At 36.9% G+C, this 27,968-nt stretch overlaps 1 protein-coding gene and 1 long non-coding RNA gene across 5 annotated transcripts; one reads left to right on the forward strand and one right to left on the reverse strand.

Moving 5' to 3' along the window:
* Positions 1-1,917: 1,917 nt before the first annotated feature.
* On the reverse strand, positions 1,918-23,455 carry LOC121732943 (NFX1-type zinc finger-containing protein 1-like). 2 transcript variants are annotated; one of them, XM_042122979.1, is made up of 15 exons: positions 22,738-23,455; positions 22,296-22,569; positions 21,916-21,967; positions 21,015-21,216; positions 17,429-17,584; positions 16,468-16,619; positions 15,406-16,114; positions 13,455-13,607; positions 12,361-12,508; positions 9,587-9,670; positions 8,985-9,259; positions 7,587-7,727; positions 6,831-7,005; positions 6,142-6,272; positions 1,918-2,053 (listed from the first exon to the last, which is right to left on the reverse strand). In XM_042122979.1, exons 1-15 carry the CDS (start codon positions 23,413-23,415, stop codon positions 1,994-1,996), a joined length of 3,390 nt encoding a protein of 1,129 aa, XP_041978913.1. In that variant the 5' UTR covers positions 23,416-23,455; the 3' UTR covers positions 1,918-1,993. The 2 variants fall into 2 exon arrangements, with proteins under 2 accessions (XP_041978913.1, XP_041978912.1); XM_042122978.1 differs by lacking the exon at positions 1,918-2,053 and having other exon boundaries at positions 4,591-6,272.
* Positions 14,710-27,968, forward strand: LOC121732947. 3 transcript variants are annotated; one of them, XR_006036465.1, is made up of 2 exons: positions 14,710-14,720; positions 27,887-27,968. It is a non-coding gene; the product is annotated as an uncharacterized LOC121732947 (long non-coding RNA). The 3 variants fall into 3 exon arrangements; XR_006036464.1 differs by lacking the exon at positions 14,710-14,720 and adding an exon at positions 21,108-21,119; XR_006036466.1 differs by lacking the exon at positions 14,710-14,720 and adding an exon at positions 24,057-24,067.

The raw sequence follows: 27,968 nt of genomic DNA on the forward strand, positions 1-27,968 counted from the left end.
CTTTCAAATGGTATTTTCAACGTAGGAGTCAAAGACAACGTAAATTCTATAATTATAAACTACTTTGCATATACTTAGAGGGTATATTATATTCAACACGTCTTGCTATAACACTCATTGAAGTTTTAAACACAAGTTTTTTTTACTTATGTAAAAATATGTATATCTATACAGGTATTTAATACTTTTATAAGACGTAGGCACATATTTTAGGTAATAAAATAAAGATATTATGTGATATAAAAAGTTTTTTATTTGGATATACAGATAAAACTTATTGCATTATTAAGATATTTTTTACCGTATCATTTCAAATTTGAATTCAAGCAAAAACACAACACTTAAACATACCTAGTATAAAAATATTAATTATATTTGTCTTAGACCAAAGTATTTATAATTTAGTTTGAAAGTGATATTGGCTAGAATCTAGATGTATATTATGTTTCATCAAAGAAATTGATTCACAGGATGTGGACGGACCTACTAAAATTGGTCGGATTATGTCAATTCAATATTAGTCATGAGTTCATGAATCATGGCTGAGTTTCCCGGTTCCTAGACGATCAATTTTACTGTCAATGTCATGCTTCAAATTCGCTTAATTGAACAATTTATTTGACAATTAGATTGAAGACGATGTTCCATATCAACCATAGACTGTAAATAATATTACACAATACGTGATACTGACAATAAAATTGCTCGTCTAGGGGCCGGCTTTGACATAACGTTCGCAAATTACGTAGGTCCGCCATCTGCGTAGGAATCAACTTCTCTGATAGGGCTAGGCCACAACACTGCGTTGCGGCGTCGCATCGTAAAAATCTACGACGCCGCAGAACGCATCGTGGAAATTTCCGATGCGACAGTGACTATTTGCAATGAAATTTTGTGCTCCGACATCGCATCGCATTTCTGTGCGATACGACGCCGCAACGCAATGTTGTGGCCTGGCCCATAATACATACATATATAATATCTTGCCAAAAGCCCTAAAAACAGATAAACTATACTTAAGAGTCCGGTGCCATCGAAATTCTCATACAAACGTAATATTAAGATCATTTCCCATACGAGAATATTTACCATATTTGAGTTATTATTCGGCTTAAGATATATTGGTATGTAAATATTTTGCAGTGAATCTTTGTACAAGAACCTAGGTAATTACTATCTTAAGCTGAATAATAACACAAATAAGGTAAATATTCTCGTATGTGAAATGATCTTGGTATTAAGTTTGTATGAAAATTTCGATGGCACCCGGACTCTTAAGTCTGGTCGTTCGTACGGACGGTCGTTTTTTCAGATCATTATTGAAGATATGAGTAGATAAAGTGGGTAGATAAAGTAATACTTTACAATGAAAGAATAATTGCTTATTTTTCCCTTATAATTTGAACAAACCTTGTAGATCTTCATCATCTAGTCCAGGGGTTCCCAAACTTATTTTGTCTACTGCCCACTTTGAGTATAAATTATGTTTTAGCGACCCCACTGTTTCAAATTAAAATGCATCCAGATGACATAAATCACCCCTCAAGCCTCTACACAACGCCCTCTTTTTTTCTGGGTCCCACACCACCCCTCTTTAGACCTTCATCGCCCACATGGGAAAGGCTGATCTAGTCATACAAAGAATCCACATTTTTTTTGATTTCTAATCATTTTCCGGTCCTAAATCCTCCATTTATGCAAAAACATCGACTACCATCGGCAACCTACTTTATCCACTCATGTCTTCTATTCTTACCTTCATTCTAAATTTCTATTATAATAGCGGTATTTATATTATATTAATTATACTAAGGGCCTGTTTCACCACTTCCTGATATGTGCCGAATAGGCTATCCACCACTTAACTTGACAGGTGAAGTATGGATAATCTGTCAAAAAAAGTTGTGAATAGCCTATTCGGCACTTGATCAGACAGTGGTGAAACAGGCCCTAAGTGAAATATCACAGGCATTGCTAAATGTTCTTTCATTGGTTAAAGTTGTAACTCTAACATTGTATTACAAATATTATCTAACTCTTTGGTCGTGCCAACCTGAAAAGTAGGAAAAAAATTGGTCAGAAGAGTATAAAACAGCCAATAAATGCGAGAAATATAGTTTTTAAATTAAAAAAAATTACAAGATACTAAGCTATATTAATGAATCCTTACTAATATTAGAAATGCGAAGTGTGTCTGTCGGTTAACTTAACACTCATATGGTAAGACCGCTCTAGGCATGAAGACACTGCACCAAATATTATACAGCGTGTAAGAAAACACAATGATAATATTTTAGGGTGTCTATGAGTCCCCTGTATAGTTTACTGTGAAAGTAGCAGCGCTGAAAGATTTATTTTTTTTAGACTTTTGTAATAAGCAAGTTCATGACGCTGCCGCGCTGGGGGCCTGGGGCTCTCGCTCATACAAATAAAAAAAAAATGTTGCTCTTTTAGCAAAAATTTTACAGGTGATACACAACTTAAGGTATTAATTGGGACTTCGGTGTCGCGTCCCTTAGCTGCAGTGTCGCCTAATGCGGTTTAACCTTTTAAATGCTTGAATGAATAAACCGACCGCTAGATGTCGGTCAAAGTTCGTTTATCGCGCGGGAGCCTTACATATTTCAGAGACAGGAACTATTCCATCCTGCACCCAAAGTACCGTTAAAGGATGGGGATTGGGGATGCCTCGAAAATTTTGCGGCTATTGATGAACGTATTATTATATTCCCTCTTAAAAGGCCGGCAAAACACCTGCAACTCTCCTGATGTTGCAAGTGTCCATGGGCGACGGTAGTTGCTTTCCATCAAATGACCCGTTTGCTCATTTGTCCCTAATTTTATGCAAAAAATCGTTAAGAGGTACAGATCTTGCAATCTATGAGTGCGCGGCGCCCTTAGTTGTGTTGGTGACCATATCTATACACGCGTACATGGCTCGCTCGCTACTGACTGCTCCGTTAGGTACGCACACTAACGAAAATGTCTATTCGTATTTCCAACTACAAATAAAGGCTACGCGCGCTCGTAGTTTGCAAGAACTATAAGAAACTGACAGTCACACACGAAGCGGTAAAAGAACATTTGGTAATTGATGCCTTCTTAAATAAAATAAGCAAAAAAAAATATCCGCGGTCATTTTATGAAGCTATACAACGTTCTAGAGTCTAGATTCTAGAGCAGTGGTCCCCAACCATTCTTTCATGCGGGTCACTAACATGCTTTGGTCTTGGTGTCGCGGGTCGCAAAAAAAATTTAGGGATAAAAAACAACGTTCTTCAAAATTAACGATTTAAAAGTGAAAAAAATTCACGACTTTCACGCCCTCCGGAAAAATAATGTAATTTTTTCCGGAGGGCGTGAATTTCAAAATGGTATAACATCACGCGGGCCACAAAAAAGCGCCGGCGCGACGGGCCGCGGGTTGGGGATAGCTGCTCTAGAGGTGATTTCAAGCCGGCCAAGCTTACCTATTATTTTTAGTGTTTCTTAATCTATGTTAGTATTTATATTTGAAGGCATGTATCGACTAAGCGGGTAACTAACATTTTACAACATAAAAGAGCAATTACTAATTTTTCCCTTATAATTTGAACAAATAACTTACTTATACATGGATAGAATCCACACTTTTTTATTTAAAAATTATTTTCCCGATTATAAAGCCTCAATAAATACAAAGAAATAGTTTTCAAGTTAGTTACCCACTTAATGTGTTCATGTCTTCATTTGTCAAATGTAGATTTTTCTGGAATAATTAATTCCAGAAAAAATCGAACGCGACTGTAAATACATTTCGAATACCATCAAATATTTACCTAATAAATGTTTTATAATTGTCATTATTATTAACAAAAATGTTTCGGTCATTATTAATTACGAGCTTTTGCCCGCGGCTTCGTCGCGTTAAGAAGTATTATTGTATACAAACTTTCATCCCCTATTTGAACCCTTTGGGGTTGGAATTTATCAAAATACTTTCTTAGCGGATGCCTACGTCATAACATCTACCTGCATGCCAAATCTCAGCCCGATCCGTCCAGTGGTTTGGGCTGTGCGTTGATAGATCACTATGTCAATCAGTCAGTCAGTCACCTTGTCTATGTTTCCTGCCGATAGCGTTTTGAGCTTGCAGCGTCTTCATAGCCATCCACACACATTTATCTTTAAATGTAAATCAAGTCAATCCAGGCTTGACATGTTTCAATTATCTGATATATAATTTAGACTAACCGCGGACCAAGCATATGCGTAGTTATACAACATGACTGGTGAGACATGTTCAATACAATACAGTACAGTGCTCCCAAAGTGATTATTAATTTGGAAGTACTGTAATAAAATTATATACTTATTATTATTTTTTCAAATTTTCCTTTAAATAAATGAATCATTCACACTAAGTAAATTACGCGGCTAGGCAAGTAGGCATACTATGCGACCGGCGCGGCGGCGTGCGCCACCAAAGATACACCGCGCCGCTACCCTCCCCGCGCGCGGTGTCCATGGATGCGTTGGGTAAATAATGATTTATCTTTAAGCTACATTTACTCATTGATATTATTTTTTGATATTTTTTTTCATCTAATATAATAGCCAAATATCACGTCCTCGAGTATTGAACATGTCTTACCATTCACGCAGTATAGTCCAGTAGCGTTAGTTTAGCCATGTATATTTGCACCAATGTTTAGGGGGGATCATAAATAGCATTTAAATTCAAAAAACTCGACTAAATCCGAGGGGTGCGTTAGCCGCCATATTGCTTTGAAGATCAAATCAACCTTTAAAACAAGGTAATGTCCTATTGGGTCAAATAAACCTTTATTTATTTATTTATTCAAATCTTTCTTTAGCCATAATATGTCCTCTATTTTTAATTTTTTTAAAGAAAATTAAAAGGATCAAACCTGTCGCAGATTTGATTTCCTACAACTTTAGTTAAGCTATTTAATATCATTATAAACACTGGTGCAAAAAAATTTGACTAAGTAATAATAATTAATTCCAGAAAAAATCTATCACATCTGTAAATACATTTCGAATACCATCAACTATTGACTTAAAATATGTTTTATTATTGTTATTATTATTAACAAAAATGTTTCGGTCATTATTATTATCAATAACAGAATAGCTTCGTTGGGATAAAGAACGACTTGCTTCGTTATTATTAGTTACAGTAGAATAGTTTCGTTGGTATGAAGAACGACTGGCTTCGTTATTATTAGTCACAATAGAATAGTTGCGTTGGGATAAAGAACGATTTGATTCGTTATTATTAGTCATAACAGAATAGTTTCGTTGGAGTAAAGAATGACTGAATTCGTTATTATTAGACACAATAGAATTGTTTCGTTGGGATAAAGAACGACTGGCTTCGTTATTATTAGTCATAATAGAATAATTGCGTTGGGATAAAGAACGATTTGCTTCGTTATTATTAGCCATAACAGAATAGTTTCGTTGGAGTAAAGAACGACTGAATTCGTTATTATTAGACACAATATAATTGTTTCGTTGGGATAAAGAACGACTGGCTTCGTTATTATTAGTCATAATAGAATAATTGCGTTGGGATAAAGAACGATTTGCTTCGTTATTATTAGCCATAACAGAATAGTTTCGTTGGAGTAAAGAACGACTGAATTCGTTATTATTAGACACAATAGAATTGTTTCGTTGGGATAAAGAACGACTTGCTTCGTTATTTTTAATAATAATAGAATTGCTTCGTTGGGATAAAGAACGACTTGCTTCATTATTTTCAATAATAATAGAATCGTTTTGTTGAGATAAAGAACGACTTGCTTCGTTATTATTAGTCATAATAGAATTGTTTCGTTGGGGTAAACAATTACTTTCTTCGTTATTTTTAATAATAATAATAGAATCGTTTTGTTGAGATAAAGAACGACTTGCTTCGTTATTATTAGTCATAATAGAATTGTTTCGTTGGGGTAAACAATTACTTTCTTCGTTATTTTTAATAATAATAATATAATCGTTTTGTTTGGGATAAGTATGTCTTGCTTGGCTATTTTTACTTAAAATAGAATTGTTTCTTTTGGGCAAAGAACGACTTGCTTTGCTATTTTTACTTAAAATAGAATCGTTTTTTTGGGATAAAGAATGACTTGCTTCGTATTCTTTGTCGTTGATGAGAAGTCTGTGTTTCCTGCCGATAGCGTTTTGAGCTTGCAGCTTAGTCTTCATAGCCATCCACATAGGGCTGGTCTCCAGACACGACATGTTCCCGAATATGTATAGACCTGGAAATAATAATAATTATTATAAACCGACTACATAAATAATAATAATTATAAATTAAAAAAACATGTGTTGCACTCGGGGATTGCCGCGGTGAAGGTATTGCATAGCAAAAATACGATTATATTATGCCATTCCAAATTAGCAGCTTATGTCATCGACTAGTAGACGCCGAATATAATAAGAAAGAGTAATTATTATCTGGAAGGAACAGCTGTTAGGAGTAAAAAGAGTATTTTTTTGCTGGGTTTTTAATTTTAAATTGTACAAATAAAAAAACATTATCTATTACATCCTATTCTTAAAAAACTGTAGCTGTCAAAATACTAGGGCGAAGGAAGCCACGATCGATCGCGATGTTTGGAAAATTTGCTTCAGCAACTATCTTTTGACCAACATTTTTTTTTGTAATGAAATAAGGGGTAAACGAGCAAACGGGTCACCTGATGGAAAGTAACTTCCGTCACCCATGGACACTGGCAGCATCAGAAGAGCTGCAGGTGCGTTGCCGAGCGTTTAAGAGGGAATAGGGTAATAGGTAAATATATATCAGCTCTTACCTTCTCTAGCTCTCGACAGAGCGACACATACTCTGTTAGGCGTGCTCAGGAAACCTACATTTTTCTCTGCGTTGCTTCTCACGAGAGACAAAATAACGATTCTGTTCTCCTCGCCCTGATAATTATCGACGGTGGTCACGTGTACGTCTCTTGTAAGACTATAATCTTTCTTTCGCTGCAACAAAATATGAAAGACGTTAGAAAAGATCAAAATCAGTTCAGGTATGCACGAAGAGGTAACAGACAGACACACTTTTATTTATACATTCATAACCATACATTTTTCCGGGATAAAAAATATCCTATGTCCTTTCCCGGGACTCAAAGTATCTCCATACAAAATTTCAGCAAAATCGATTCAGCAGTTCGGGCGTGAAGAGGTAACAGACAGACACACTTTCGCATTTATAAATATTATTAAGTATGGATAAATTCTTGTGAATTATTGTAGTGTAATGTCCTATTGGGTCAAATAAACTTTTATTTATCTATATTTATCTATATATATAAAACTCAAAGGTGACTGACTGACTGATTGACATAGTGATCTATCAACACACAGCCCAAACCACTGGACGGATAGGACTGAAATTTGGCATGCAGGTAGATGTTATAACGTAGGCATCCGCTAAGAAAGGATTTTGATAAATTCCAACCCCAAGGGGTTCAAATAGGGGATGAAAGTTTGTATATAATAATACTTCTTAACGCGAGCGAAGCCGCGGGCAAAAGCTTGTTTATTTATATAACATTCACCTGAACGATGAGTGCCACTTGTGCGGAGTAGGTCGCTATGATGGTGATCTCAGATGGGTCGTACCCGAGTGTGACGAACAAGTGCGCGAGCGACACACACCAATACGCTTCGGATTTGTTCATATAGCTGCTGCCGTTGGCCTGGAAAAACGATATGAACACACCAGTGGGTGAAGTGGGTAAGTAACAATTTAAAAATCTTAGCTTTTTCCACAAATAGAGGTTTAGTACCAGGAAAAGTGTGAATTTTATATATAGCCAGCGGGGCTAAAAGGGTCGCTTTGGAGAATCACACTAAGAATCATAATATGATTCATTTTTTAAAATCGCAAAATGCAAGTCTGCTTGCAATTCATGTCTACAACTCGACAAGTAGTTAAATGAACGTGTCGAAAAAAGGAACTAACGCTGCCATCATACAAAAACGTCATTTTTGACAGTTCTCCTTTACGAGCAGCGCCACCGCCCACGTTTATATTTAACCTTGTCGCACTATAGTAATTCGTACTAATTTGACATTTGTCAGTTTGACAGTTTTGACAATTTATTTGCTGAATTGATTGAGAGGAATAGGCTAGATGACTATTTTTTTTTCTTATTGGTAATTGAAAGACCCTTAAAAAATAGAAACATCGCTGAAAGAATAACTCTGATAGCTTAAAAATTCACCAAGATATGACAATTCAAACATCTCATAGAATAGACCAGCCCAAAACGCTCCATACAAAGTGCTACGAAAGACTGACGTCACTCTTTCGTAGTTTCTAGGCATCGGGAGACAACTTTGTTCGACAGGTATATCAAATGTTACGTTTATGAAAGTGGTTTCATAACAGAAGTTGCTTTTAATTGCATAAGTTATCGATTGGTATATAAATATTAAGAAATTTAATTGAAAAAAAATCGACTTGATTATCTAACTTTGAAGGCGCATAACAAAAAAAATTAAAATGCTATCGAGCTGTAATTTTGGGAACACTTATTTTTCACCGTGATTTCTTTATTTTATTAACAAAATTTGCTAATTTTTGACCTTGTCATCATCCCTATTGCTAAATGTGACCACTTTAGCCCCGCAGATATCTTAGCCAGATGATATAAAGTAGATAAGTTACAAGGTTTTTTTCTAATTACATGTTAGGCAATAAAAATCAACAAGTGCGAGTTGCACTCGCGCAAGAAGGGTTACGCGCGTTATAGAGCAAAAATAAGTAAAAAATGTATTTTTTTTTGTATGGGAGCCAAAACATCTTATCATGGGTTCACCTGTATTCTTTTTCCAATAAAAATAATCATCAAAATCGGTTTAAAAACGGCGAAGTTATCCGCGAACAAACATAGAAAAAACATATACGAATTGAAAAACCTCAGTTTTAACTCGGTTAAAAAGGGTCTTACCTCAATTTCCTCAAAATGATTGTGGTCGAAGAAGTATAGGTTCTTGGACATGCCTCTTACGTTTGGATAGCTCAGGACTGCGGGGTGACAGTCCAACTTTTCGTATATTGTTGGCACTAGCAGGTCCCTTATTTCTGGCCGCATACGTCTCTGGATGGTAAGAGTTTTGGTGTGGACGCCATTTTTGACCATACGCTCGAATAGTGACACTTCCAAGTTGTACTTCTTCCCTATGATATAATGAGCAGAATTCGGCCTCAACTGCTGGTGGTCGCCTGCAATGACATCAAAATCGGTTCAGCCGTTTAATGTTACAGGGGCCGTACCACGAAACCGTTTTGAGACTTAAACAATCGAACGAGAATGCCGCATCCTACTCTAAGAAACGTGAAATGACGTTGTTAGAGCAGAACGCGGCATTCTCGTCCGATTGAGTCTCAAAACAATTTCGTAGTAGGCCTACAGGTACGGACGTTGTTTATTATTATTGCGGTTATCGTTAATAATCAATTTATTTTCCAAATGTTTCCGAATTTGAAAGTGTGTCTGACACTTTTACATTTATAATATTAGTAGTATGGATATTAGTGCAGTGCACTTACCGATCAATATGAGATGTTTACACTCGTCAGTGAGGGCTGCTACTATATGCGACTCTAAAACTTCGGCAGCCTCCTCCACCACGACTGAAAGTAAAATAGTATATCGAAAATGGAAATCGATATTAGGTTCGGGAGTAAGGCCCCAGTATTTTGCCCGCCTCTGTGCCTTGGAGTGTGAAAAAGTATAATAAAAAAAAATCAAAACAATTTATAAAGTACTTAGTTACAATACGTAAACATAACTGAGTAATTATACATAAGTAATGGAGTTCATAATTTTTGTTTTGATTATATCATTATATTTTTTTTTTTTATGAAATAAGGGGGCAAACGAGCAAACGGGTCAAATGATGGAAAGCAACATCCGTCGCCCATGGACACCCGCAGCATCAGAAGAGCTGCAGGTGCGTTGCCGGCCTTTTAAGAGTGAATAGGGTAATAAGCGAGGGTAGGGATTGGAAGGAAAGGGAAGGGAATAGGGTAGGGGATTGGGCCTCCGGTAAACTCACTCACTCACTCGCCGAAACACAGCGCAAGCGCTGTTTCACGCCGGTTTTCTGTGAGAAGGTGGTATTTCTCATGGTGGCCCATTCGTGCCGAAGCATGGCTCTCCCACGTATAAAATGTGTCAAATAATATAATGATATAATCATTTAAGGTGGCACCTTTCTAGTCTCGGAGCCATGTGAAAAATGCTCGCACTATATTCTGTTTAACTTAGTAAAAATAATAATAATAGTAAAAAAAAAACGCTTTTTAAATTTTTAACACATTATTGTATTGTCATTGGATTTTTTATTTTATTTTAATAAAAGCGTGTTACAAATACGACTTCGCCCTTAGCCCGGGCGCGCATTAGCAGCCAGGCCGCAGCGGCCATCGAAAGTATGGTGAAGCCGCTTGACAGCGTGCGGCCAGGTGCGCGTGGTCTATGGCGATTTCATCCTAAGGTATCTATCTCGATGGCCGCAGCGGCCAGACTAGAAATATCTGACACTTCATTGTCATTCGCAGTTTGTGTAGAAAACGATCAAATATGACAAGTTTTTGATAGGGGGTTAATGACCGTTACGGACGGTTCAGCAATTTGAGAATAGTGCAGTCTGACCATAAGGGGCCTGGAGGTCTACTACGAAACCATTACGAGACTCAAACTCTCTAACGTCATTTCTCGTTTGTTACGAGGGCTGCTATTTATGTATCCGGAATTAAAAAAAGAAACAAACATATATCATTTAATATGGTTTTATTGCTTTTCAAAATATTCGCCGCAATGATCGACACACTTTTGCATACGCTGGAACCAATTTTCATAGCACTTTTTCCATTCTGATTGAGGTATCTCCAAAACGTGCATTTTGAACGCATCAACAGCCTCTTCGCGGCTCGAAAAACGTTGACCACGTAATTTGTTCTTCGCGTATGGAAATAAAAAGAAATCGTTAGGTGCCAAATCAGGGCTGTACGGCGGATGACCAGTCAATTCGATCTTTTGACCCTCCAAAAACTGAGTTGTTTCAGCTGAGGTGTGACAGCTAGCATTGTCGTGATGTAATATGATTCTGCGTTGTCGGTTGTCCTTTCTTATTTCTTCAAAGACTTCTGGTAAACAAATGGTCGTATACCATTCAGAATTAACCGTTTTACGATTCTCTAATGGCACTGTAGCCACATGTCCATTAATTCCAAAAAAACAGGCGACCATTTGCTTCAAAGTAGTTTTTGCACGAGTAACTTTTGTTGGTTTCGGCTCATCTTGGAACACCCACACCGTTGACTGTTGTTTAGTTTCGGGGTCATATGCATAGATCCAAGATTCATCACCTGTGTAGATATTATAAACGGCTTTTGACGTACCACGGTTGTATTTTTTTATCATTTTTTTGCACCAATCGACACGAGCCCGTTTTTGATCGATTGTCAAGTTGTGCAGAATCCAACGCGAACATATTTTTTTTACAGCCAAATGTTCATGTAATATCTTATGTATGCTCGTCATACTTATGCCTAAGGACGCCTCTATCTCGCGATATGTAACATGACGATCACGCATTATTAGTTCCCGCACAGCATCTATATTTTGTGGGACAACAGCTGTTTTTGGGCGACCTTCTTTATTTTCATCCGTGAGCATAGACCGCCCACGATTAAACTCACTGTACCAGTGATAAACAGTGGTTTTTGATGGTGCTTCATCTCCAAAAGTTGCGGTGAGTTGAATAAAGCACTGTTGTTGATTTAGCCCACGCCGAAAATCGTAGTAAATCATTGCACGAAAATGTTCACGCGTTAAATCCATGGCAAATGAAGACACGCAATTTTCAAAATGACGCCACAATGGAAAAATAATTGACAGTCACATGAAACAAAATGTATTCTTCAACCAAAGAGTTCTATTTTCAAATGTTGTAATTACTTTTTAAATATTGTTCTTGTAAGTGGCCAGTTCCGGATACATAAATAGCAGCCCTCGTACCTAGCGGAAGAGAGCAACAATCTTAAGCTGTCAAACGAAACCGAAATTGATTTACGTCTGTGTGTAAAAATTTGTTTACGTATACACTTACACAAGCATCTTTTTAAGAGATTAAATTGTCAACGTGCCGATAAGTGCCGACTGGACTTCAAACAGATGAAAAAAAATTGGTTCTGCTGTCATGTATTACACGTTTCCTTTTACCACAGTGTTACTGATAGTGACATCTCGCTCGCTCAGGCTTTTGTTTCTCTATTCCGCTAGGTATATTAACTTTATAGTTACAGCACTCACTCACCGACAAATGACTTGAGTTTCTCTAGCAGGCCGTGCCTCGCGGCCGCCATGGTGGTGGTCATCCCCACCACTTTTACCCCCTTGAGCTTCTCGCAGTCCGTGCTATCACGCAACCTCTCCAACTCCCGACTCGTCTCTAGATATTGTCTCTACAAGGTTTAATAATAATAATAATATCTATGGACGCTTCACACCACGTCAGTCTGGCCCCGTAATAAGTACCTGAAGGATTTATGTTCGGGTACCAGACAACGGAAACATACAGGGTGCAATTATACCTTCCCGCCAAATTTCGATACATTGATCCTTGTTAAAAATAAAAATATACGTATTTTTGCTTTTATACTCAGTACTAAAATGTTGAGAAATAGTATCCGAAAGTTATCCTAAAAACACCACAATTGATGGACACTACGCGTCGCTCTTGCCCCACCCCCGCTCTACCCACCGCCGCGAAGTGATCGTTCTGCAACGATTTTAAGTGGGATAAAATATGCCATTGTAAAAAAAATTAACACCCTATTTTTTTGGTTAAATGGACTTTCCTAATGATACCTAAGCCCTAAAAAAATTTGGCCGGTAGGTTCAATTGCACCATGTATTTAATACTTTTATACTATACATATAATTATATTTAAGATTTTTATTATATGACACACATATTAATTACACATACATGAACCAGGAACGCCGAAATCTTGACGCTTGAGCGCTGACTCCTCCCTCCGTTTCATTGTATAATTCGCCCATGGTTTCATTGACTTTCGTTCCTAACCACATCGCAACTACTGGCGACAACGCAACCACGTCGACATTTTGTCGGTACCACAACGCAACTACAAAAAGCTGCAGCGACACCATTCACACGTAACCACTGCTTGACGGCATTTTGTCGTTGCGTGGTGTGGTTGTGGTACGTGTGGGTTGGCTCTAAGTCCTAAAGATACTATCAGAGAAGTTGATTCGTAGGCAGATGGTATATTGGTAGCATTTTGTCAGCCGACGAATGACGAAGTTTACATTAAATTAACATAATTCAACCAAATGACGTGGGCCGTTTAATAAATAAATCAATAATTTCTTGATGGTACTCACGTATAACGAAATTTTCATATGATTATGATATTGCTGCACCGAATGAATCATTCTAAAATATGCATACCATCTCTTTTCTTGGTCAGTCATAGGTATGTTAAGTGGCTCCTCGTCTTGAATACATTTTTCGCGGAAGGGCCAGGCCATCATTTTCTAAAAAAAAAACAAAGTGATATGATATTTATTTATTTTATTTTTATACTCAAAGTTACTTTTGTAGGGAAAATGAAACGTAATCTATGAAATTTTTAAGTCTTTATCTATGGACGCTTCACACCACGTCAGTCTGGCCCCGTGATAAGTACCTGAAGGACTTGTGTTACAGGTACCAGACAACGGAAATATATTTAATACTTTTATACTATACATATATTCAATATTTTTATTATATCATACACATCCAGAATTGAAAAGAAAGTGATTATACTTTAGAGTTTAGGCTTCTTACAGACGTTCGGCACGTGTCGGCGGCAGTCAACGGCACTTGTCGGCGGCAGTCGACGGCAGCCGTTGACAGTTTATGACGCTTGCAGGGGGCCTACCACGACCTTTCCTAAAACGATCATGTTTCCCAAACACTTTGTTGTAAGATTACAAGTAAAATTATATTTAAAAAGTGAGTACGGTAATGTTATTGTAATAACATTACCATACTCACTTTTTAAATATAATTTTACTAGAAAACAGTAAAAAATGCAAATCATTGTTAAATTCGCTGTGAAATATCAACTTTTTTAAGATCGCTAGCTTGACTTAAATGTAATAAATGCTTATCTGTCAAACGGTGTCGCTTAGTAGAGGTGATGGTAGGCCCCCAGTTGTGACGTACTGCCCAAAGGTAGGCGTCCACAGGTCGGTATAGTACGCAACGTCCGCTGAATCGGCAGCGTATAGATTACCGACTAGCCTAGTAAATGAATGCTCAAAAGAGGGTTTTGGATGGAAAAGTCGAAAGCCGAAATGTTGACTTAGGAACTTTGTTTATACTAATTTGAAGATAAACATACTGGCTAGTCGGTAATCCATACGCTGCCGATACAGTGGACGTACTGTAAAAAAATTATCCGTTTGATGCGAGACGTCCGTGCGTACGATACCGATCTGTGGACGCTTACCTTTACGCGCTACGTCACAACTGCAAGCGTGATAACCTGTCGACGGCTGCCGTCGACTGCCGCCGACAGGTGCCGTCGTCACCAGTCGACTGCCGCCGACGCGTGCCGCCGACACGTGCCGTTCGTCTGTATGCGCTCTTAGGGTGTGTACGTGTTCCTTGTAGAGAGTTCACTGTGAAAGTAGCAGCGCTAAAAGATCAAATTTTTACTTCACTTTCGTATGGTCAAGGGCCCGTGCGTCACGAGTTTCCCGATACAAAAAAAAACTCTTGTCTGTAAAGTCAATTTACTGACAATAGTTGAACGTGACAACGTGCCTCTTTGTCGCTCGTTCCGCCATGTCCCGCGCTCTCACTTGCACTTGAAGGGTTAAATAGAATGCCTCAGAGCGAACGCGTGAGTCATGTTTTTTCGATCGAATTATAAGACGTTGATACGTCAAAAAATTTGGTCTTTCACAGCGAAGTTTCTATTCTCTACGAGGAACACGTACACATCCTATGTATCACTTTAATTTGTCACACCCTGTATAGAGGGCTGAGTGTAAACACTGAGAGCCAGTCCACAGAACACATACGTGGGAGAGCCATGCTTCGGCACGAATGGGCCGGCTCGACCGGAGAAAAAAAAAAAAAAACAACGCATACATGACGGACAGCAGCCCCCGAGACGAAACGGGAGGGAGTATTGATGTTAAGACTGCTTCGTAATAACGCTGCGATGACGCTGCACCCGTGTGGCTATGCGTCAAACGGCAGCGCTGCGTTGACGCAAAGCGCCGTGTGGACTGGCTCTAAGGCAGTTCTCTAGTCTATCAGGTAAAATAGAGTAGGTACCTCGAAAGCGGCCAACAAATCTTCTAGAGCCTTGATTCTTTCCTCCGCCAATCTCTCGGTCTCGATCGGTGAGCTGGCGAAATCACAGGCGTTCGATTTCATCAGTTCGATTTCCTTTTTGCGTTTTTTTATTTCATCCTTGGCTTGACGTAGGGAGAAACACGTCACTAAGTCGTGGATATCCTTGGTCTCCATCTCACATTTGTGTCCCAAGAGCCAGTGCAGGAACTCGGCGTTTGTGACTATGTCCTTATCGGAGTTATCGAACAAATCGGCGAAACCCTCCCCATCGCCGAAAACATAGGGATCCTTGATGTATCTCTTCATCGTATCGTACGAAACCACATATTCTCGGTACGCCTGATCTTTTTCGGCCAGCGTCTTAAATTCGCTCAATATTCGGTCCAACTCCTTCCGCTTGTGGTAGTAAATTTTGCCGAAGGTTTTGGGCGCTTGCAGGTTTCTCAAATTGTAGTTTTGGAGGATTTTGCTTTTGCTCTGGCCGCCGATTCGGACGAGACGGTTCGTATAGGTGAGGAGACCTTCTAAGAACTGATCGAGGGCATGGTTGGTGCAGCATATGACCAGCATGGGTGATCCAGCAAAGGATACGTTGCTGAGGAGCGTCCCTGCGATTCTGGTGCCCAGGTAGGTCTTGCCCGTGCCCGGTGGACCCTGGATGACCACGAATTCCCTGGTCAGCGCGAACCTGCATGCCTCTTATTGATTAGATAAAAAGGCCCAAGCCGTAATGGACTAAAATTACAGTTTGTCAAAAAAGAGTAGTTTCCGACACATAAAAAACCTTATTATTGCAAATAAAAATGTGTCAGAGCGTTCATATTTAAAGTGTACAAACGATCTCTGTGAAAATACAAGGCGCAAAAATTACCATTTGATCGTGATTATGATTGGAAAATTTATTTCAGCGTCTACTCTTTCTTGACAGTTGACAGACTGTAGATTAATATTAAAAAAGTTAATGATTTTGTACGAAAATGTCAACGATGGATATTAAAAAAGTACATTTGTATAAAAAAATAATTAATGAATGAAAAAAACCTGAATGCCTCCATTTGGGAGTCGTCAAGGCCACACTGAGCTGCCGTGGGCCAGTTCGGGGTCAACACTGAAAATCTGTGCTCCTTGCCGATATGATTAGTGATGGTGTAGACAGTGTTGAGATTCAAATATGCGGGTGGTAATATTTTTTTCTGAAACGAGTTGTACATATGAAGATGATATGCACCGATTTTTAAGAAACTTGCAATATTCCCTAAGTTTAACAATACAGTAATAGTACAACATAAACAAATAGATTTAAATCGGACTTGTACTTTCGGAGATATGCGATCACAAATACAAAAACATACATAGGTACGTACACTTTTAAAAGGCACAATTCTTCAGACGCTGATTTAGACTAACTATTACATACATACGGGTCGAATTGATAACCTCCTTTTGCGAAGTCGGTTAAAAATAAACTGACTTCAAAATTGTACTTAAAATTCCCAATCTCAAAAACTACTGAACAGATTTCAATGAAACTTGCAGTGTTCCTTGAGTTGAACATTACCTAGTACAATAAAAAAAGAATTACTTTAATCGGACTTTTAGTCCCAAAGATATGCAAACACAAACATAAAAATTAAAAACATACATAAACTTTTAAAAGGCACATTTTTTCTGACTGTGATATAGATTAATAAAAAATGTTAGTCTTTATTAGTCCAGTTTTCGTACATGTTAGTCTATAATATCAGACTTTGAACAAATGTGCCAAATTTGTATGTATGTTTTTGTTTGTGATCGCATATCTCCGAAAGTACAAGTCCGATTTAAATAATTATTTTTTTCTTGTACTAGGTATTGTTAAACTTAGGGTATATTGCAAGTTTCATCAAAATCGGTTCCGTATCTTTTGAGATATCGAATTTTTTCCTCAATTACGTACAATTACTCGGTTTTATCTTTTTAAAATACTATTAGTCGGTTAAAAACTCTAATACTCGACACTTACATCGACGTACACAATGTACTTTTGCATGGGGATCGGTGGTCTGGCTTGTTTGAGCACTTTCAGCACTTTGTGGTAGGGCTCAAAGTACACGTCACTCTCAACCATTGTGTACTCCTTGAAGTCCACTCGCAGTTTCCCGTCGAATTCTACAACCAACTATGTGAAATACAAAGTTAGTACTTGTAAATTATTAGATGGAACTCAGTAGGCATGGCGGACAGACATAATATATGTATATTATCATAGACAGATATATCAAGACTATTACATATTAGTTACATATAAAGGGTTTTCCAATAGGGACTTCACAATTTTGAATTTAGTTTGTGGACGCAACCTTTCATTTAACATCGAACTGATACAGTCGGTTTATTCTGTAGACATAACATTTATAGGGTTCCGTACCCAAAGGGTAAAAACGGGACCCTATTACTAAGACTTCGATGTCTGTCACCAGGCTGTAACGCCTGTAACTCAAGAACCGCTATAGCTAGACTTCTGAAATTTTCACAGATTGTGTATATCTGTTCTGAACTGCCGCTATAACAACAAATAAGTACATTATTTGTAAAAAAGGGGCGGGGCCGGGCGCCATTTTTTTTTTTGGATTTTGGATTTCTATTTTTGACAGATTTTTGCCGAGATCCAGTGGTTAAAAATGTTTTCATTGTACTTCAATCCGATACTAACATTTTAGAAATTTCTCAAATGTTTTTAATTTTATTTTGAAAAACGCGCACATACAGTCTGCATGGCCGCGCCATGCAGACTGTATGTGCGCCGCAGACTTGATCACACAAAAAGTGTGCCGTCTGCGATCTCCCTAAAGTCTCCTCTACATATCGGCGTCGGCAGATTGTATCTGCGGATGCCTCCGCCGATGTGTAGACGACGGTTTTTGCTTGTCTGTGGTAGGTATTTGACGTCGGCCGATGCATCTGCCACACATCCGTTTGGTGTCGGTTTTTCGACACGGATCAAAGGGATCGAGCGCGAATGCAAGGCACCTGTCCACACGACTGCCGATGTATCAGTATTCGACGGAAATTTAGTGGGAGTGGACGTGTGTGTTTGTCGTCGAAATGGCTAACATGACCAATTAGAAAATTCTCCAGATGGTTCAGCGCAAAGTTCTGCAAGCTACTTTTCAATGCTCGCCCTAATCAAAATTAAATAAATATTATTATTAGGTATATAGTTAATATTGCCAAAATATTTATTTCGAATAATATATTTTCAATTACTTTGTTCTGTTTTTGTGTATAGACAGCATCCACCACCTTCTTTTGCTCCATTTTTTTTTATTAATCTACTGCGGTGCACTCTTACACTCTTAGGTAATAATTATAGGTGCTAATTAAGTATATAGAAGCAGCCGCTACTGTCTCTATATCCATTTTTTGCGGCACGAGTTACGCTTTCACGATTGACCACAGACTGATTAACTCACAGATGTGTGGACAGATCGCAATTTATCCGCAGATATGGTTGCGGATGCATCTCCCGACGCATCCGCCGATATGTAGAGGAGGAATAAGGGTCACAAGAGATTTTAGACTTGTATTTTGAATTTAATGCCCTCAATGCAATGTCACGAATTTGTACATAAAATGATAAAATATACATATAATACACACCCTACAGTATTATTAATTTGTTTTGTTATAACTGCACTCAGCGCTTATACTATGAAAGCCTAATAAGTTTTTTTTCTGTTCCAAAATCATGCGATCAGTCTTTCAGACTATGAAGTATGAGCATTTAACGTTGTTAGTGGCGGCCGAAAAGGAAGATCTTCCGACCGAGAGAGATAGCATGCTCGGTCAGGCCGGAGCCCACTGACGTCATCTCAGACGTTGTATATATGTCGCAGCCGACTGGTTTAAATAGCCGTTCAATCAAACAGCTAGCCCTTTGACTGAACAACGCCATTCAATCACACGTCTAGCTTTTATATTGAATATTTTAGTCGCTCAAAACGTTCAATACTACAGCTGATTCAAAAGCCGCCGTCTAATTGAAGCAGTTCAGCGCGCACCGCTGCGGCGCTAGGTGCGTTTTATTTACAATATGGCGTCAACTAGCAGGTGTTTGTTGGTGTTTGTGGTTGTTTTTCGGAAAGAAAGTAGTTAATAAAAGTTACAAGTGTTATTAAAGAGACAAAAATTGTGGAGTGAATTAAAATTTCAACAAATATTCGAGGAGAAATTACGGGATTATGAACTGGATGGACGCAGCCTCCCCCGAAAGGGGGGTTCGGGGGGCATAGCCCCCCGTCAAAACAAAAACAATCCAGAAAGTCCAAAAGTTGCTTAGGTTAGGTTAAAACTTAGACCACAACACAGAGGGAGCCGAGCGAGCGCAGCGAGCGTGCTGCGGCAGCAGCCGGCGACCGTCGCCAAATATAAGGGGGGCTCGGGGGGCGCAGCCCCCCGCCAAAACAAAAACAAACCAGTTGGCTAAGCGTCGTCTAGCCGTAGTGTTGAACGTTGTAGTCAACAAGTCGGCTAAACGACGTATAGCCGTGTGATTGAATGGCGTTGTTCAGTCAAAGGGCTAGCTGTTTGATTAAACGGCTATTTAAACCAGTCGGCTGCGACATATATATCTTGCCGTTCTCCGAAACTTCGATAGTGCGATGCAGGATTGTTAGGCAAATTGTGGGTACCGCCACAAGCAGATGAGTTTAGCGAATTATGGCAGGAGGAGATTGTTCCCCATTGGGCACATCTCTATACTGATTATTTTGGATCTCAATCCAGTGAGTCTAAACCCTAATAAGTAGACATCGGATTATATGCATAATGGGACTTATTTATTATAGTGCATATTTTGGTAATAATATATTTTCATTGATAGTGCATAATATTATGTTAGTACCTACAGTGCATACTTTTATAGGGCATATACCTAATCCGATGTCTACTACTACTACTAGCTAAAAGCTAAGATTTGTGAGGGCTCACGTCGTCACACCTTGACTGACTGATGATGACATATCTATATCTATCTTCTAATCTATAAAATTCTCGTGTCACAATGTTAGGTAGCGTACTCCTCCGAAACGGCTTTACTGATTTTAACCACAACAATGATAAAAAATAATATAAATATATAATAAAAAAGTAATAGCACAAATCAATAGGCGTGATAGTTTTTCCGTAACATGTACCACAAAATGTACAGATTGTGGGATATACTAGGGCTCGCATTGCTCACCCTGATAATTGTTATAGTAATAACACACACCAGTTTCGGTGCCTGTGGGTTTCATTGAAACCCAGCCAGGAGCATTCACAAGACTATAGCCCGTCAAGAAAGTCATGACAGGCAGGAAATTTTTTAAATGAAATAAAACATAAGAGAACTTTATTAATTCGAGATAAAAATGTGCAAGGTGACAATATTTAAAATTTAATAAGCGTTCTCTGTGAAAATACAAAGAAAAAAATACACCTTATAAGCGTGATTACGTTTAGAAAATTTTCCCGCCTGTGATGACTTTCTTGACGCACTATAGAGAAGAGTATTTCGTTCAAATAAAGAGTATTCATTATATTTTATTATTTTGAAAAACATTACTTACTTTATTATCTCCTATATTGGTGATGACAGTTCCACACAGCATCGTCTCAAAATTATCCCACGTTAATATCAAGAGGGATCCATGCATGAAGGACTTTTTAGTATTGTAGGCCTCCAAATCTGGACACCGACCCAAGTCCACAACATATCCTAGATGATTCATTGCCAACTGTATATCAGTAACGGAAACGTTATTGTAGACCCTGTAACAATTAACATATTTTGAAAACTGTTAATGATTCAACAGTTTGAGCGTGAAGAGATAACAGACAGACACTCGAATACCGGGATGTCAAAATTCTATTCAGCCTCAAATACCGCGTTCTATGGCGCCATTCAAATTTTTCGAATTTCTTTTTTTTCGAGATTTAGGGCCTGTTTCACCACTTTCTGATAAGGTGCTTAATAGGCAATTCACAACTTTTTTGACAGATTCTCCATACTTAATCTGTCAAGTTAATTGGTGGATCGCCTTATCAGGAAGTGGTGAAACAGGCCCTTACAAAATTGCACCAATCAGAAACTAATTTAGTGCATTCTTTTTGTAGCCAACTTCATACTCTTAAAAATAATGTATAGAACAAACGAAATTAAAACTTAACCACACTAAAATAAGTTCCAAAACAGTGTGAGGTCGAGTGCATCAGGTGGCTCAGTAACGAGCCGGTGGTACACAGAGGTATTTTTACGCGTGGCTCGTTAAGGTGTTGGTGGGGTTCATGAGGTTAATACTGTATATCTTAATTCTTCAAGCCCCATAAGAGCACCGGTGATCGCGACAACAATAGAATACATGCATTTCCTGGAAACTGTGATCGAAGTAATAATATTTGTATGGATACTAAATTTAACTAACTGTATTTTGAACTCTAATAATAATATTATTAGGTAAACTGACATACCTGATATTAGCATCTTTGCAGTTTTTCAATGTTTTATATTCTCTATACTGATCTGCAAAAATTACAGAAAACAAAATGTATGGGATGATTTAAGTAGTGAGCACACTGAGACGTGCCGTGCTGCCATCTCAGTTTGCTCATTCCTTTAAAGGTGCAGGTGTGAGTGTGAGTATTTTTTATACAGAATATTCTGTTTTTTTTTTCATTTCAGACCCCTTCTATTACAGTTGGGTTAAAGGTTTTATGCTTATTTTTTCAAGTCACTTACCAAAAAAGGTTTTTGACCTAAAAAGTTTACATTGTAGGATAAGAAGGATCATTTGTAGCTCTGCTTTACAGAAACATGACAAAAGATATTTTAATCAAAAAGAATTGCTTACTTATTCCTTCTTTTAATGTTCGATAACAGTCTTCTCTCAACAATTTAAACTGTATGTCTAAATAGTGCTCCACACTTTCGTAAGCACCACCTGTTATGTTAGGTTTGATGCTGTTTACATATTGCAAGCTAAAATAGCTTAAGTTGGGCACAATGCTTAGGTCTTGATAGTGTTTATTGCCATCATCTAGAATATCAGAAAAGTCTTTTAATGAAATATCCTTTTCTGTAGTTGTCTTTGCTGATTTTGTAGTTGTTCTTGTTGATGGGTTCATCTGAAAAGATAAATAATGATGTATGATATTAAAATAAACATGTATAATATGCATCTTTTTATATTATAACACTTTTGATACTTATTTTTATATTTAAATATTATTATATAATGTTTTTGAATATAAATTTTTCATGCAAAATTAGGTTTGCAATCAAAATAATCATACCTGAGAAGGATTATTACTAGTATCAGTCAGTGTTTTCCTTAGATCCTCTTGTAAAATTGCAATATTTTGGTAAAAATTTGAAGAGATGCTCTCAGAATGGTTTTCTGCGACTCCAAAAGCCGACACATATGTTACTTCCACTACCTTTTCTAATTTTTTCAAATATTCCCTTCTATTTTTATAAAAATTAAATATTCCTTTGCAAAAGTCCAGCAGGTCGGAGAAAAATCCATTAACGTCGTTCCACAGTTGTGAATTTCTGCTTTTTTGTGAAAGTCTTACGTCTGGTAATTTCTTTACATAGTCATGTAATTTGTTAAAAAAGTCTGATTCCATAAACTTAGTTTCTAAAAGCTGGAAGAGTTTGAAGCTATCATTTTTCTCCAGAGACTTGTATAGAGTCTTTAATGTTTTCACTATTAAGACTATAAAATCGTCGGATAAACCTGATGAGAAAAGTAACCAAAAACCAGGCCTTGCCTCGAGTTCCAAATTCAAAATTGGCGATTCCAGCTGTGATATTTCGTATAGTTTTATAAATCCTATTGCTTTTTTAACGTTTCCTTCCTTGGTATCTTTAGGGGATTGAGCTCTTTGTGGTTCTACTGTTGTAGATGCGGTAGGTCTGTCCTCGATTACGCTCCCATCAAACCAATCTATTCGATATGACTTACTCATAATGTGGGATCGTTGAACATTAATATTATGTATTATATATATTTTGAATAATTTCTATAAAATTTGTAAATAAGAATAAACACGTACTGATCAGTGTTACCAACTCTCAAAAATATTTATCCCTAAATTGGTGTCAAAAACCCCTAAAATCGCCTTAATTTTTCTGTTTTCCCCCTAAAATATGCATATATATATATAAATGTATAATAGTTTAGAAATAATATACTGAAATATGTTTTAAAATATTTCTATTATAATAATTGATTTAAGTAATATGTTAAATATTTCATCTTCATCTGAAGATTCAGATGTTTTGAAGTCGTACATCTTATTATTGAATAAATTCAACATTTTATTTGTTGGATTAAATGTTGCACAAGTGACATCATTACGATTTAATGTAAATCGGACCATCAGTATTGCCGCCAGTCACCACAGAGTGGTCATAGAATTACGTAATAGATGTCGCTAGAAGTCGCTAGGTCAAGAAATAATTAATATGAATATCAACAATTTAAAAATATTAAAAAGAAAAAAAATCCCTGAAAATACCCCTAAAAAAATCCGATCTCACTTATTTAACCCCTAAATCTGGGGGGAAAACCCCTAAGTTGGGAACACTGGTACTGATTTTCCTGTCAATTAAGTTCCTGTTCGTTTGCCGTCAAAGTCAAACTGACAAGAACTGTCAAATCTATGACGACCTCTGTGGCTCAGTGGTGAGCGCGTTGGCAGCTCAAGCCGGGGGTCGCGGCGCGGGTTCGAATCCCGCCGACGGAACAAAAAGTTTTCAAAAAAAGTTCCTGGGTCATGAATGTGTATGATATAATAAAAATCTTAAATGTATGTACAGTATAAAAGTATTAACACTAGAAAGACCGGAGCGGTCAAATGACCTCATTTTCGTTTTTAATTTGCGATATTTTTGTTACCGTTGCGTGAAAGTTGCGTGCGATTGTTTAAATTGTGAAAACGTGTTTTTAATGATTGCTCAATAATTATAAGTTTTAAATAACAACCTACCTAGAAAGACCGCAGCGGTCAATTGACCGCTTGAATAAAATTTATAAAGAAAGTGGGTTTTTTAGCAAGTTTTATTTTTCTTTCAATTTTTTTATTATTATTATGTTTTGTTTGTGTGTTGTATTTGAAATTTGATTTGAAATTTATTAAAAAACTCGACTGAGATAGACTTGTCAATGACTCATAGGACAAAAGTGGGATAAATACTTTTATTTACATAAATAGTCTAAAAATTCACATTTTCATATGTTAAAATAATGGTAATATATTTACAAATATAGTATGTGCACAAATAAAACCTTTTGCCTTGCCTGTTTTGATATTGTAACGTATTTCAAGTTTTTTGCCTAATGAAACCCTGTTTTTTGAAAATTATAAAATAAAAATAAAATAAAATAAAAATTGTTTTATTTCTGAATAAATTTGAATCAAATATTTTCAGAATGTTGAACTACATGTTGCCTACCACCGGTTCGGGAATTAACCCGGCGAGAAGAACCGGCGTAAGAAACTCGCACGGGGCCACTTTTTAGTAAAAAAGTGGAAAATTTGTCTTTTAAAAAAATAAAATTTACAATTATCAACGTTACTACAAAAATCTGTGTCAATTTTCATAGTATTGTTGCCTGAGTTGACCTAACACAGCCAGGGTTTATAAGTAGTTCGAATTTCAATGAAATATTTATGCTAAGTTAATTTTATTTTTTGTTTTACCTACACAAACGAAGCAAATAACAAACTAAAGGTAGCGAATTATAGTTCTATGTAAATATGATAAAAATTGTTATATTTATGCTAATTTTAAGTATATTTCATTTCTAAAGCATATTTTTGTACTTTGTTAGCTAAATAGTGATAAAAGATTTTTATATCGAGACCAAAAATACGACACGAAAAAATAATAGTTTTGTTCTCCAATAGGATATTTTCATCAAAATGTTCATGGCTTCTAGACGTGAATTACTGTACATAAGAGTAACTTTACCATTCTATCGCTAAAATGAGAAAATATAAAATCTGAAAAAAAAAAAACGGTGTTTTATGCTCAAATACAGGAACAAAACCAATAAATCTCGTGGAGTCATTATAATGTCATTATATCAGTAGCAGGTATATAAAATGCTTTTTTAAATAATTTTCTTGAATATTTGTTCTATTATTTAATTTAGTTACATTTATAAATAATTACATGACCAATAAAATGCAAAAGCAAAATAGTAAGACAAACAAAAAAATTTAAAAACATACGATGGGTCATTTGACCGCTCTTGGTCTTTCTAGGAAGTTCAGAATTCCGGTCATATATTTCCGTTGTCTGGTACCTGTAACACAAGTCCTTCAGGTACTTAGCACGGGGCCAGACTGACGTGGTGTGAAGGGTCCATAGATATTATATTATTATACTATATTATACAATGTGTCCCGACACCGGTGCCCAATCCTTTAACGTCATGATCTATGGCATATTTTATCGACAAATTGGCTCTCAAATTTTTTCTCTCTCTCACGGTTGTAAAATGGGAGCCATTTTAGTTTTTCTCAGGCTTTCACACTAATCTGACCAGTACTTCTCATGTAAATATGCTATGAAGATAAAAAAGGTCTCATTTGATAGCTAAACTTGTGGACTACGCTTACACAGGCAATATTATGTTATAAATTTCGTGGAATCAAACATAAAAAAACAAAGTTTAAGAAAAAAAATGTGTATTTTTTAAATAATGGCTTTTTGTGAAAAATCTAGCACATTAAACTGGTTCTTTTTTGTTTTAGAAAGATAGAAGAGGTTTTCATATTACATAAATTCTTTATTTCAATGCTCTAAGTCAGATAGTTTATAAATTATAACGATTTTCCTATGAAGTTTAGGTCAGATTAGTATGAAGTTGGAGTTGGTCGAGACAGGATGAACCTCTTGTGGGGAGAGTAATAGCTGGCAGAAGCCTATGAGTAGAAAGCATACATAGGTATTTTGCGCAGCTATCGTCTAATGGTATTGACAGTTACGTTAGTAACATAGAATATCATTGTATTGACAGCGTATTTATATTAATGTCACCGCCCAGTATCAGAATCTTTGTGCTGTTATTTTGCAGTAAATTATCAAGTGATGTCAAAAACCGGTCAATGCATCTGAACGAGGGCGAACAATATATGCCAAGAACGACTATTCCAATTAGTAACATAGAATATCATTGGACTATTCTATCATCCAGAGTGACTTGTAAGCAATTGCAATCATCACAGTCTGGTTCACAAGATGAGACGTTCCATTTATCCGATACATAGATGACGACACCCCCATTTTTATTAATATATTTTGATGTTCTAAATGACACATATCCTGGGATCAGAGGAACGATCGTATCTTCAGTCAGAAAACATTCAGTTAATATGATTACATCTAATTGAAAATTTAAACGTTTAAGAGTCACTAAAAAGGAGTCAAAGTTCTGGTTAATACTTTTAATATTAAGCGTCAGGCCACGCATCAGGCATAAGAAATCATGATCTTTAGATAACAATTTATGCCCTGCTTCAAAGTTCTCTAACCTTTCACATGTAATTGCCGATAGATCCATTACTGTAAACAATTTTTAAAATTATAATATCTACGACAATTGTTAGAGAACGAGTGTGATATAGAGTTTTTTTTTAGAGGTTTGAGATTGAAGGCTGTATGTAGCATGATCATGTGGTTTGAGGTAATAAGCTGAAAGCAATAATAAAGGAAAGATATGATTATGAAGAGAAGGTGAGTAGCTGAGATGTGTAGTGTGACTAATTGTGGTGTGCGAATCAGCGCGAGTAGAACACGTCAAGAGAGTATAGCTATTTTTTATGGGAAAATGTACGGTTCCTGTAAAATTCCTAATTTACGCGGGCGAAGCCGCGCGGGACATCTAGTACTTTATATGGCAAAACAACATCTGCCGGGACAGCTAGTATTAGTATAGAATAGTAGGTATAGATGCCATTCTCAGCCTTTGATATAATTAATCATATTTCCATTGTGACTAGGGTCTGAAATATTAGATCCTGAATGAATTCAAGACCTTTTCGGTTATTTCTCATCGTGTGAGGTTTATCGAGTGAAAGGAATTGATGATCCCCATATTGCCTATTATTCATCTGGAAAACGCTTTTACTTTTTTAACTCCCCTTAAAAAAGGGGTGATATAAGTTTGAAGTGTTGTGTGTGTGTCTGTGTGAAGCGTCGTACCATCCAAACGTGTGGACCGATTTTGATCAGCGGGGCTAAAATGGTCACTTTGGAGATTCATATTATGAATCATAATGTGATTAATTTTTTTAGAATCGCAAAATAGTCACTTGCTTGCAATTCATGGCTAGTAATTCGTCCTTATTTGACATTCGTCACTTTGACATTTTTGACAATTCATTTGCTGAATTAATTGAGAGGAATTGGTAAATGTGACCATTTTAGCCCATAAAGGTAATATTACCTATCGGAATAGAGAGACAATCCCGAGCTGGCAAACGTAACCAAAATTGATTTACATCTGTGT

Source organism: Aricia agestis, chromosome 13 (genome assembly GCF_905147365.1).
Source record: "Aricia agestis chromosome 13, ilAriAges1.1, whole genome shotgun sequence".
Taxonomy (NCBI): Eukaryota; Metazoa; Arthropoda; class Insecta; order Lepidoptera; family Lycaenidae; genus Aricia; species Aricia agestis.